This window comes from Lissotriton vulgaris, chromosome 3_1 (assembly GCF_964263255.1).
Source record: "Lissotriton vulgaris chromosome 3_1, aLisVul1.2, whole genome shotgun sequence".
Classification (NCBI taxonomy): domain Eukaryota; kingdom Metazoa; phylum Chordata; class Amphibia; order Caudata; family Salamandridae; genus Lissotriton; species Lissotriton vulgaris.
Window position 1 is genome coordinate 2136454542 of NC_141689.1, and position 12135 is coordinate 2136466676.

At 41.1% G+C, this 12135-nt stretch overlaps 1 protein-coding gene across 7 annotated transcripts in view; it reads right to left on the reverse strand.

The window, feature by feature from the left end:
* Nucleotides 1-12135, reverse strand: part of LIMCH1 (LIM and calponin homology domains 1) — an 892718-nt gene that overhangs the window by 250461 nt on the left and 630122 nt on the right. For 6 of the 7 annotated variants that reach the window (XM_086962709.1, XM_086962708.1, XM_086962704.1 and 3 more), the window contains 3 exons: nt 8924-9229; nt 7500-7739; nt 6140-6175 (listed from right to left, as the gene is read on the reverse strand). In XM_086962709.1, coding sequence (XP_086818835.1) covers nt 6140-6175; nt 7500-7739; nt 8924-9229 — 582 coding nt within the window. The remainder of the gene's footprint in view (nt 1-6139; nt 6176-7499; nt 7740-8923; nt 9230-12135) is intronic. The other variant, XM_086962710.1, reaches the window with a different exon arrangement.

Below are 12135 nucleotides of genomic sequence, written 5' to 3' on the forward strand. Positions count from 1 at the left end.
TGCAGAGAGGTCAAGGAGGATGAGGGCGACTGTGTCTCCATTGTCCAGTAGAGTTAGAATGTCGTCTGTTGCTGCGATGAGTGCGGTCTCAGTGCTGTGTTTTGCTCGGAAGCCAGATTGTGAGGAGTCGAGAGATTTGTTGGCTTCGAGGAAGGCGGCGAGCTGGTTGTTGACAGCTTTCTCGATGACTTTGGCCGGGAAAGGAAGGAGCGATATGGGGCGGTAATTTTTGAGTTCGGTGGGGTCCGCTGTGGGTTTTTTCAAAAGGGCGGTGAGTTCAGCGTGTTTCCAGCTTTCCGGGAAGGTGGCGGAGTTGAAGGAGCAGTTGATGACGTCTCGGAGGTGCGGTGCTATGACGGAGTCTGCTTTGTTGAAGATGTGGTGAGGACATGGGTCTGTGGGGGATCCTGAGTGGATGGAGTTCATCAGGCGGATGGTGTCCTCAGTGGAGATCGGGTTCCAGTCGTTAAGGGTGTTTAAGGGGGGAGAATGTTCAGCATATGGTTGGGTGGGTTGGTCTCCGGGTTGGTTGTCGAAGCTGTTGTGGATGTCAGCAATTTTGTTGTGGAAGAATAAAGCCAGGGAGTCGCAGAGGGCTTGAGAGGGGGTGATGTCGTTGGAGTTGGCCGAGGGATTGGTAAATTCCTTGACGATGTTGAAAAGTTCCTTGCTGTTGTGGGCGTTGTTGTCTAGTCGATCCTTGAATGCTGTTTTCTTGGCCTTCCGGATTAGTTGGTGGTGTGTGCGGGTGGCGTTTTTGAAGGCGTCCTTGGTGCTAGTGGTTGGGTCTTTTTTCCAGGCCTTTTCAAGGGAGCAGCAGAGTTTCTTGGACTTCTTAAGATCATCGTTGAACCATGAGGCCTTCTTGCTGCCAGGTTTGCTTTGACGTTTTTTCAGTGGTGCTAGGATGTCGGCGGTGTTGGATAACCATAGGGTGAAGTTGGCGGCGGCTTGGTCTGGGTTAGAAGAGTGGGCTGGGGTGTTTAGAAGGAGCGATGAGGAGATCTGGTCGATGGTGATTTTGTTCCAGTTTCTTTGCAGAGTTGGTTGGAGGTGGTTGATGGGTTTCGGTTTGTTGTAGGTGAAGTGAACGCAGCTGTGGTCAGTCCAGAGGAGATCCGTAGTGTGGCTGAAGGAGACATGATTGCTGGAGGTGAAGATGGGGTCGAGTGTGTGACCTGCGATGTGGGTGGGGGAAGTGACCAGTTGTTTAAGTCCGAGGTTGGCGAGGTTGTCCAAGAGGGTGGTGGTGTTGCGGTCGTTGTTCTTTTCAAGGTGAAAGTTGAGGTCTCCCAGAAGGATGTAATCTTTGGAGGGGAGCGCGTGTGGAGTGATGAAGTCCGTGATGTCTTCACTGAATTTTGCGCGGGGTCCAGGTGGTCTGTAGAGGAGGGTGCCTCTGAGTGTGGTCTTGGGGTCGATGTGGATCTGGAAGTGAAGGTGTTCAGAGTTGGCGAGGTTTACGTCAGAGCTGGTTGAGATGTGGATTGATTTTTTATGGACGATAGCGATTCCTCCTCCTGTGTGGCCGGTACGGTCCTTGCGTGTGATCTTATAATCTTCAGGGATGGCAATGGTGATGTCTGGGGCAGGGAACATCACTCCCATAGGGTGTCCAGTCTTATTTTAATTAGGCAGGAACTACCTTTAACATTAAAGTTATTGATTATAGGACTGACCCTGACGTATTTTAATTCACCACTTTTGTGCCCACATACTCCCACTGCCCCCACACCAGAACGCACCCAACAGCTTCTTAAAAAGATCTCTGACAAGGAGCCCCGGAAATGGTGAGCCCGTCGAGCACTGCAGCGCCGGCCCGATGAGGAGCAAGGCCCAATGATGAAGCATGACACCTTTCGGGGTGTGTGAGGGCAACATGACAAAAGATTTGTCTTTCCCACCTCCCCTTCCATGCCCCCTCTAGGAACTGCACTCCCTTTGTTCTACACGTTCTTCTTGAGCCACATGTGCAGGACCTGCTTAAATATTTGGCTCCTGGTCCCAAAATCCCTCTTTCTCAAACCATAAATTCTAGCTTGAAACAAAAGTTCTCAGATGTCAAAATCTGTGCAACTTCTGGCTTCTTCCCTGGTTTATTTGAGACAAATGTATTTCATCAGCTTGTTCCACTACTGTATGCTTATTGATGCCACTTGGATTTTCTAATGGATCATTATAAAATTCCATGAAACGATAGTTCACTAGTAAGAAAAGCTTTTTAATGGTTACAACTTATATCTAAACTTAATACCATAATTTAAGGAAATATCTGTACTGTTAAAAGATACACAGATACAAGGCAAAGTAACACACAAGCAACATGGCATCTCAAGCTGCTTTTTACAGATTTTGGCTACCATAAAGTTTGATACAACTTTCAAATTTAGCATGGTTTTATTACACAGTTTCATGTAATGTGAGATAATGTCCTATCACCACCTCTCACCTAAGCAGCAGTGTCAGAAAGTTTGTTTTCAGAACCGGCTCACTTACTCAACTGTCACTGATAAGGTCTATACAAACCGATTCACTGTTTCTTCTACACAGATCAAAGATCACTTTTACGCTGCCTTAGATCTAGATTCAGATCTACTCCCCTGAATAAATAAAACAAAAAAACACCAGCTGTACATTAAATATCAAGTCTTCCTGCCAGAATGTGTTTGGTCCCATAAACAGATAGTCTCTAGAAACTTCCACCAGGATCGGGAACAAAGTTGATCTACATAAAAACACTTCTGAAAATAACAACAACAAAAAACGTTGCCCCGCTCTAGATATACAGAAAGGATGGACACCAGAAACACTTAATAAAAAAGGATGGGAAACCGCTCCTAGACACAGTCTAACTGAGGTTCTGAATATGGGGATCGATGTATGTACCTATTGGGTTTGAATGTTGAACAGTGCAACTGTAAACTTGGAACTCCACAGAGAACACAAAGTCGATTTGTGAACTTTCTTATCAATAAATGTTGGGCTATTTAGATGATAGCTGCCTTTACACTGTTGTTTGATTGTAGATATGATTTGCTCTTTGAGCAATTGACTGAGGGAGGTGAGAACTTGAATTTCGCGGATTGCTGACTTTGGCTTTTAAAAATCAAACGATCACAGTGGTTAAGGTTTTTCTTGCGAGCTTTTGTAGAAAAAAACATATCAAATAATGGTCATTGTACAAAAGGGACTTGCGTAATAATTAAGCTTTGCCATGGAAGTTTACTTTGCAATGGAAGGTTACCAAGGCATGCTCATAGTATCGCTTAATCCAGTAACTGTATTCAAGCACTGCAAAGTCACAAAAGGACACAGAGGCCATGCAGATCCAAACAGGTTCCTAGCATTTCTCAGCAGGATGGGGGCAGCCAGCTTGAGCACCAGCCACTGCATATCAAGGAGAGACCATTGTAACAAGCATTAGCACCACAGGCATACAAAAGTAGGCTCTAGCAAGTAGAACAGTGAATGAGCCATTTTGCACGAGTACAAATCAGTCCACAGAAATTGATGCAGAACCATACATGCTCAACGATCACGGTGCATAGAAAGTGTTCATTTCCTACTAGGCATAGCAAAAAAACACACAATAATAACAAAAAACATGTGTATCTAATTCCAGGGGCCTTCGTCCCACAGCAACTGATGCTTGCAATCGCTTTGGGTGGTTTTTCATTCCAAACTATCTATTCTTTTGAGGTAAGTGTGTCTTGAGTTTTTCAGATTTTTAGTAGCAGGTTTTTGTGCTGTTATTTTGTCATGTGTTGTGTGACCTCTATCCAATGGTATTACAAAGGTTAAAATGTATTTGATGTAATTTCTCCCGCTACCGATTTTGGTGAAAGTACAGCCATTTCTTCCACCCAAAAACACTTTCAGAGGCCACATTTGAACATTAGAGTAAGTAAATTAATTGCCCAGCACTATTTGCCTGTACATGATCTACAAAGGAACTGTGAGAGGAGTAACCTTAACAAACACAGGTAAAATCAAACATTCTATACCAAAGAGTTCCAAACAGCCAAATTAAAATAAACTGGATCCCATGTACACATTATTACAACGAGAATAAATAAAATATATTTGTCATTTATAAACAATCTGCCAAAAAGGACAGATCACCAACTTGCCTTGGACTACTTGGTCATTTAACCATTCATAGCAGCTATGATCAGAAATGTTGCGTGCTGGCATTTACTACCAATAACAAGTCTGTTTATTTAAGAATTAATGAATAAATGTCACATGCTGCCTGTGAGTAAAATTATTTGTATAGCACACTATTTAGAGAAGAGCTTCCTGGCGCTAGGGCTAAGCAACGGAGGAATGAATACTAGTAGCATCCTGCTTACCCTGATAGCAACAAGACAGAGGAATTACCGGGTTAAATTCAGACTAAATACCAGATGAGAAAGGCTGTACCTTAAAACTACTAACTCAGTATACCAATAATGTACACCTTAAAGAAGGCCAAATATGTTTCTAACTTAAACACAAACATACTAAACAGTTGGGTGTTTCCTCCCAGTAATCATTTTTAAGACTCTTCCACTCACTTTTCGCATCACCTGCTGTACAGTTAGGAGTCACTACACCAGAGTGAAATGCAGGCTAGTGGCCAGTACACGCAGACATTGTTAAATTTCAACACTGGTATAGACATATAAACACTTACAGAACCTGCAACTAGCGACTTCTGTGCCTGAACGATGATCCATATCCTAGTAAACAGTGATCCTGGAGCATGAAGAATGAAACTATAGATAATCCTCATTAGACGTCTTGAACAGCCCCCGACCTCTCTGTGATATTGGTCCCTTCAAAACTCTAGAGATAAATCTGGAAGTAAAAATCTTGATCGCTTCATTTTCTTGAAATGCTGTCAAATTGCCCCTATAATTCTTCCTGATGTGAGGCCAAAACGTTCTCATCCCAATCAATGGTTTTGGTACTTTAGGTCCCAGGCACCAATTATTTACTTTATTACCAATTATTCACTTTGAAAATTCTGATAAATCTCAGACTTGTACTGCTGCGAGAGATTGCACACAGTCACTTTGTAAACTAACAACCTGATGACCTCACTGCAGGTTTGTGGTGCTTAACATGTGTAGACACATTCACAACCCAATGTGTTCTGCAACTGCAGAAAACTTTGGGACTTTCTAACTTGTGGTTTCTGAGTTTTCATTTCAAGGATTTCTCCAAGAGTTTACTTCCCCAATTAGAGAACTATGTTTCTTAAGACTTAATCCAACCAACATTGTCGTTTTCAAATGTCATTACACTGAGACAGAGTGTCATCTCTTTGGAATGTAATTTCGGCACAACAGTTATTTTCTTGCTTTTTGTTCTATGTCATCTTTTTGCTCTGTGCCTTGAACTAAAACTATTTAACAGCTGTCTTAATGTCATTTTGTGACGAGATCTGTAGGACTTCAAAATATTATGCACTAGACCACTTTCACGTACAACCTCTGGTTAGTCTGATGAAAGGCCTCAGAACTTGCCACTGTACAGCACTACATCACTCCTACTGTGCATGACATAATACTGCAACTTACGTCAATACTAAAAATGGATCAAAACACTAATTTTCCTAATTCCCCTCGGATTCTGGCCTCATACTAAAAGTGACAAAAGACAAATGAATTCAGAGCCAAAATAATTAGCCCAAGAGGAGTAAAAGTCCTAATTGTTTGACTTCAGAGACAGTGAAGACCTATACCATTCCTAGGTGAGTTAGGGGCTTACTTGTTTACTGTAATACACAAGTTTGTACTAAAAGAACATGTTTGTTCTATCTAAATTAGCAGCCATCTTCACGTGTTTTCACTTTGAGGCTGGTTTTGACCGTTCAATAGAGATTAAGCAAAGCGAAAAACTGCCCAACAACCACACATCACTCCAAATAAAAAAAGAAAAGCAAAATGGCGGACAAAAAGCACATTAGTGTCTACATGCAGATTATGTTTCAAGGTTTGCCGCAGTAAATTGCATTCCAACCAGGAAGAAAAAGCTTATCTGACAAAACGGACGACGATATAAAAGGATAGACACGTTCTTTACGATGTGGTCTATTAGTAAGTTATTAAAGCATGCAGTTTAATTCAGTTTGTGAGCAAAGGGCAAAACTTACTCTGTGTCATCAGACAGAGCAATTCTTGGGCTGAATCTACAAGACCAAATAAAACATTAGCTGGATATGCTGAATGAGAAAAAAAACAGTCAGAACACAGTACACTGCATGACCCTAGATTCGATTATTTTCATGCACACTGGCTTGACTAAGCACACAGGTCAAACCAATTTCAGAATTGTGAACCACCAGGTTGCAAAGCATCACCTTTCTAGGGATCTAATAAACAGTATTAGATACATTACTGCATGTGCTTCTAAAAACAATTGCAAGAGCATTGAAATGCAAAACCATATCATTACCTACCTTTAGTTGTCACCTGAAAACAGTTTGTTAAAAGTCCATAAAACATCTGTGCTGAGCCCGCTCTACAGTGCACGCCATGTTAACAGTGCAGAAGCATAGCCCGCTTCCCAACACACGGGTGCTTGTAAAATATACTGTTCACATGTACAAGAAACACACAAAAAAGCTTCGGCGGTAAATGCTCTTGTTTCGATATTATTCTGGAATTGCTGAAATGACCCTTTTGTCAGCAGAGTCCATAGAAAATGGACGAGTGAGGGATAGCGCGGGCGGAAGCATGACGCGTGGTGCGGGGCTTTGAATGGCGTGCCACTGTCACGCTGCCCTAGTGTGATAAACAAAATACTTCTATCAAATCCCCCGAGATGAAACCCTTTAGACGGTGCACATCACAACCAGCAACATGCTCTCGTTTCCTGAGCATTCAAAACAAAACACACAATGAGGGCGCTCCCCGGCAGCAAGCTTAAGGCGTCACTTTGGTGTCCACAGATCATGTCAGATAGAGACTGATGCATTGCACAAAGATGTGCACTTTTACAGGCCTGGTGGCTGGCAGACCTACCTCTCTTTCGGTTTGTACGGATTACCCTGATGTGTTCAGCTTTTCAAAACTCCTGTGTGTCCCTCTAAAATAATGTACCTCCCCTACTTACTGCACGCTAATAAAAGTACTAGGCTCAACCGGCCACCCATCACAATACCATTTTATTAGTCTAAAGAAGTTTCAAATGTTCAAAAGTATAAAACAAGACACATTTTAATAGTATTCAGTGTTTTAATAATAAGTGTCAAAAAGGGGTTTTGTCCCCGTCCCCCTCGCCCCCCATTCACATAAGGCAACAGCTAAAACATTTACAAACAAATGCATTATTTCAAACTGATGTTCCTCACGGCATTAGTGCACAATTTTTAAGTAAGATGTTAAAACCCACTGTCGATATCTTCACTCCGTTTTTTTTTTATAGAAGAGTAAACACTGCAAAGGGAGGCGAGAGCAAACCTTCACACTCATGCAAGCTGCTCCAACCTCAGCACTTCAAGCTGGGCTTACGTTTCTGCGGCTTCTTCTGCGGCCTGGCATGGGGAAATCTGATTTAAGGCGGGATGTTTCTGCGGGGAGACTAAAGGTCGGAGGTCATGCTCGGCATCTTCTGCTGTCTCCAGGTGCTGATCTCCCTCCCTTACTTCGGCGGGTTGGGGCTGTGTGGCAAATTTCGGTTGGATTTCGGATCTTACTGGCAAAAGTGGTTGTGCATGCTCATCGAGTGGGCATGAAGGTGGTTTTGTGGTGCTAGGAAAGGAAATGTGGATTTAGTTTCAAACAAACCAAATAAATGCTTGTATATAAATAAACTGAATGGTATGGCATCAATAAAGTCTAGAAAACGAATTCCACTCAGGCATACTTAGCAACATGTCTAGTTCAAGAGTGAAGGAGCCACCAGATAATATAATGGTCTTACTGCGGGCAGAGACATTCTTGAATATCTTGGTCTAGATTTGTCATCTTAACACCTATCATGATGTAAGACTCCTTTTAAGTATTTAATATTTTATCAGTACAATAAATCTGAAAAGGGTAAATTAAAAAGCTAGGCTATCTTCCCATGGTCACCCATAGACAGTACAGCTGATCTATGGTCATTACTCAGCACTCACCATCGCCTGTACTTTAATGATACCTCTTACTGTGAGCTCCTATCCGAAACTCCATAACTGATCAATGACCTTTGCAATGGAATCTATAGCTCAGTACGTTTTTTGTCCAGGTCTGGAAGCCAGTTGTGTCAAAAATGGCATCATAGGCTTTTGTCAAAAAATTATTTCTGATGTTAGGACTTTTCCCTTCTTTTTTAGGTTAAACTCTACCTAAGGTGCATCTTCTTCCGGTATAAAAGGTAAAGGCATAGCTAATAGAGTACATAGCTGAGGATTACAATACATAACAGGTGTCTTTGGTTTTATTCTTTAATGCACTGTGCTTCCACTATTTAGTAAGGTGTAGCCAAATCAAAACCATGAATGGGCTGCTATCAATTTGTGGTTCATTCCTCATCGGCTCATACCTGCTGTGGTTTGTAGAATATTCTGAATCTACCACTATTTCGGGAAATTCCAATATACCGGTCACATGCATTGCTACAGAGTCTGAATTCTTCATAAGCCTCAATCTTCCCATACAAGGTGCTCACATACATTGCTTCGAAAATACCTTTCAGGCAGTGAGAATAAAAATGACTGTTTCAATGGTATTAATAGAAGTTGCTAAAGCTCTACCCTATCACAAATGTTTACTGAGGGTATCGGACACTGATGAGTGGTATCTTGTGTTCCTTCCGCCCAGTATGTTCCCCGTTTACATGTGTCACCTCAGAGACCATGTTTTCTAAGCATTTACTAATCAGATGGGTTATTTAGCCATACCAATTTAATACACACAAGCCCAACATCTTCTCGAAAAGAACATGCTCTAACCTTCTAACCGGTTTGTCAGTTTTCGTTGGTCCCATGGTCGAGTCCTCTTTCTTCTTGGTGAAAGGAACTGGAAGGAAGTGTCTCAAGCCAGGGCTGCTCAGCTTCTGAACTGCCCCAGTTCTCCTCATCATCATGTCATCCTTCTCTGGATCAGGAGTTCTCCTGCCATCATCATTTTCAATGTTTATCTGGCTTTCAACTCTAAGCACTTGAATGCTTTCTTCCTTCATAAAAGTGTTGTTTATGGAACTAGGTGATGCCGTTATATGACAATGTGCAGCGGCGGCAGGCATTGGCACGCTACTGCTAAAGGAAGGCAGGCAGGGTCACAGTTACTCTCAGGAAACCGAAAGAAATATAGGCCCACAACAGTGGCACACGGCTATGTCTACGTGAGAAAAAGTGCCTTTGCAATCACGGACTGATCAGCAGGAACAATATGATCACACTCAGTAACGTCACATTTTGCAAAACGTGCAACTGGCAAGCAAATTTGACAAGCAATACCAAACGCTTTCAATGTATGAAGGTTTTATGCTCTTTCAAGGCTAAATACAACTGCAGCACACCGACAGCAAATAAACACAGCACTTACCAAAATACAGTGTATTTGCAGGCAGACAGTAGTGAGTTAGTAGCATTATCTCATGGCATTTTAACACGCCTACAAGTCCCCAGCTGATCACGTAATAACCACACTGATAAAGGTGGATTTTACCATTTAACTATTGAAACTTTGATTTTCCGAGTCAGTATTTCTGGAAGGATGAAATCAGTGTGCAAAGAGAAATTCTAATTAGCAACCAGGTTCCTTAACTTTCCAACCGGTCTCTGGTACTTGTTAATGTCCAAGTCTCTCAGCCAAGAGACCAGGTTAACAGCCAGCAACATATCTGTTAAACAGTACACAGACAACACAGATTTATTTTAGGAACAGAGGCACTAAGCATATAAGCTTGCTAGCTAATTGCTTAGACGTCATCCAAAGGCTGATGGCCAAGGCTGGCTGGCTGTTTTTTGTTGATCAACTCATCAGTCTGATTTTTATTACCTTTAGGGACTTCACATCTTGACATCATAAAATAAACAGCTATCTGAAATTCACCCTGTATTTCATACACAACACATATCTAAACTATTGTAAAACTCAACATTATTATTATCATTGATAGCAGTCTCCGGTCTTACATGAATTCTGAAACACTCAACAGAAAACCTCGATGAACCGCCTATAGTCAAGTCCTACTAAATATTTGAAATTTAGTAAGATGATGCAAAGACAATCTAAGACAACATGACTTGTGACCCTCATCCAGAAGTATCAAAAAATGTAACTAACATAGATAATGGGAAATTGGATTTTGAGATAGCCTGCCACACAGGACATTAGAGTGGCCCATAATTCTGTCTAAATATTTTACTCATCTATGTCTTTGAATTAATAAGTGGTTTGGACCAGTGTCTGCTTATTTAGGTGCGGGTTTTAAAAACAAAACAGAAAAAAATCACGGACATTTTCTAACTAAAACTGGAAACATATTTCTTTGATTGTTATCTTCTGAACCGTCTTCAGCCTCTCAATTTTCATTAAAAGACCTGTTCAAAAGCAACCTTAAATAAAAAGTTTTTCGACAAAACAGACAGTGTACCCAATAGACACGCTAATAGTTTCTTATGAGTTAAAGAAAATACGTAAATCTCTTTATTCGTATTTAAATATCTCATTTAAACACAGTTGACAGCTGGGCAAAGTTTTTTGGCCAGATTTGTAAAAGTACAACTTGGGTCTATGTCATATCCTTAGCAGGAAAGGCCGCCATTTCTTAATGTATCATTGGCTAGCCCAGAGGATTAATCTGAAAGCCTTCAAACATCTTTTAACCTTTAGAAATATGGCTAGCCTCAATCGCAATGTCCTTTTTGGTGAACTATAGATGTGTGAAGAGGTTTTTTTTAAAAAGAGACTACACTTTGTGGGATTGAAGGCATACATTTGATTGTTTTCACATTTGGATAGAACCCCAGAACTTAAACTTTCATATATTACATTAACATTTTTTAGATAGGCCCAACTTTCAATCTGTTGAGGCACTGCATGTTGACCATCACATCAAAAATTTGCAGAACTATTTTACGCTTCTAACCGATTACATTATTGGTCTCAGTCATCTGGTGTCTTGTCTAACACTCAGGGGACATCGGGGTCTTTCAGTCCTTTAAAGTTAAAAACCCTTTTGATAAGTGTAAATTTTATTTTAGATTTGTCATGCTTGGTGCTCCTTTCTTTTCACATAAAGGCCAGTCTCTCCCTCAAGAGACAGTCTGCAGTTTGACCCATTGCCATTTAGCAACCCTCAGCCAATGGTATGCACAAACGTGTGGTTTCCTATTCTGAAACTTCCTTCCAGATTCTTGTAAATATAAGAATTGAAGCTATGAATATATACTTCAAGATTTATGCAACAGGAATGCAAAATCCAAATAAAAATTCCTCAAACTTAAAAAAGAAATGGATGTGGAAAACCTCTAGTCCAACTGATTTTCTTGAGAACTTTTACAGAGTACCAGTTTCTTTATCATCTTCTTGCACCTTCTAACAGTACCTTCTAGAGTATTTTAAGCTGCAGATTACACATCGGTTCGCTTTTAAAAAGACAAATGCAATGCATACTCAAAACGCCTCATTCTAGGAGAAGTATGCAGCTGTTAGAAGAATCAACTAAGTGCTTTCTGTTGCTTTTTCATTGGATAATGTAATGCAGCTTGAGGAAGAGGAGGCAAAGCCTTGTAAGACATTTATTTGAAGTTCCATGGAACAAGATATTTTGACAGTAAAGGTACAGGACCATGTCCTTTCTTGGGGGATCTCAGACCTAACAGGACAGTATGAAGGTTTGTATCGCAGTGGATGAGCTCTGATTCTCCAAGAGGAAAAGAAAAGCAAGGTATGGTGGATCCGGAGCCCTGGGGAGCAGAAGTGGACCAATACAGCATTGAAAAAACCCAAAGGAAAGAACACATTCATTAAAAGAGCAAAGGTTAGAAAGCAGATTGTATAGAAGATATGAACTTGGAACACCCCACATTTATTATTTTATAAGAGGGGCACGAGGCAACCTAGTAACCATTTAATAGGGAGATTCTGAAATGTCACAAGTCCCTAAAGCATATTTAAAGGTTAGATCATTGAGGAAACTCTTGTTCGTAGACTC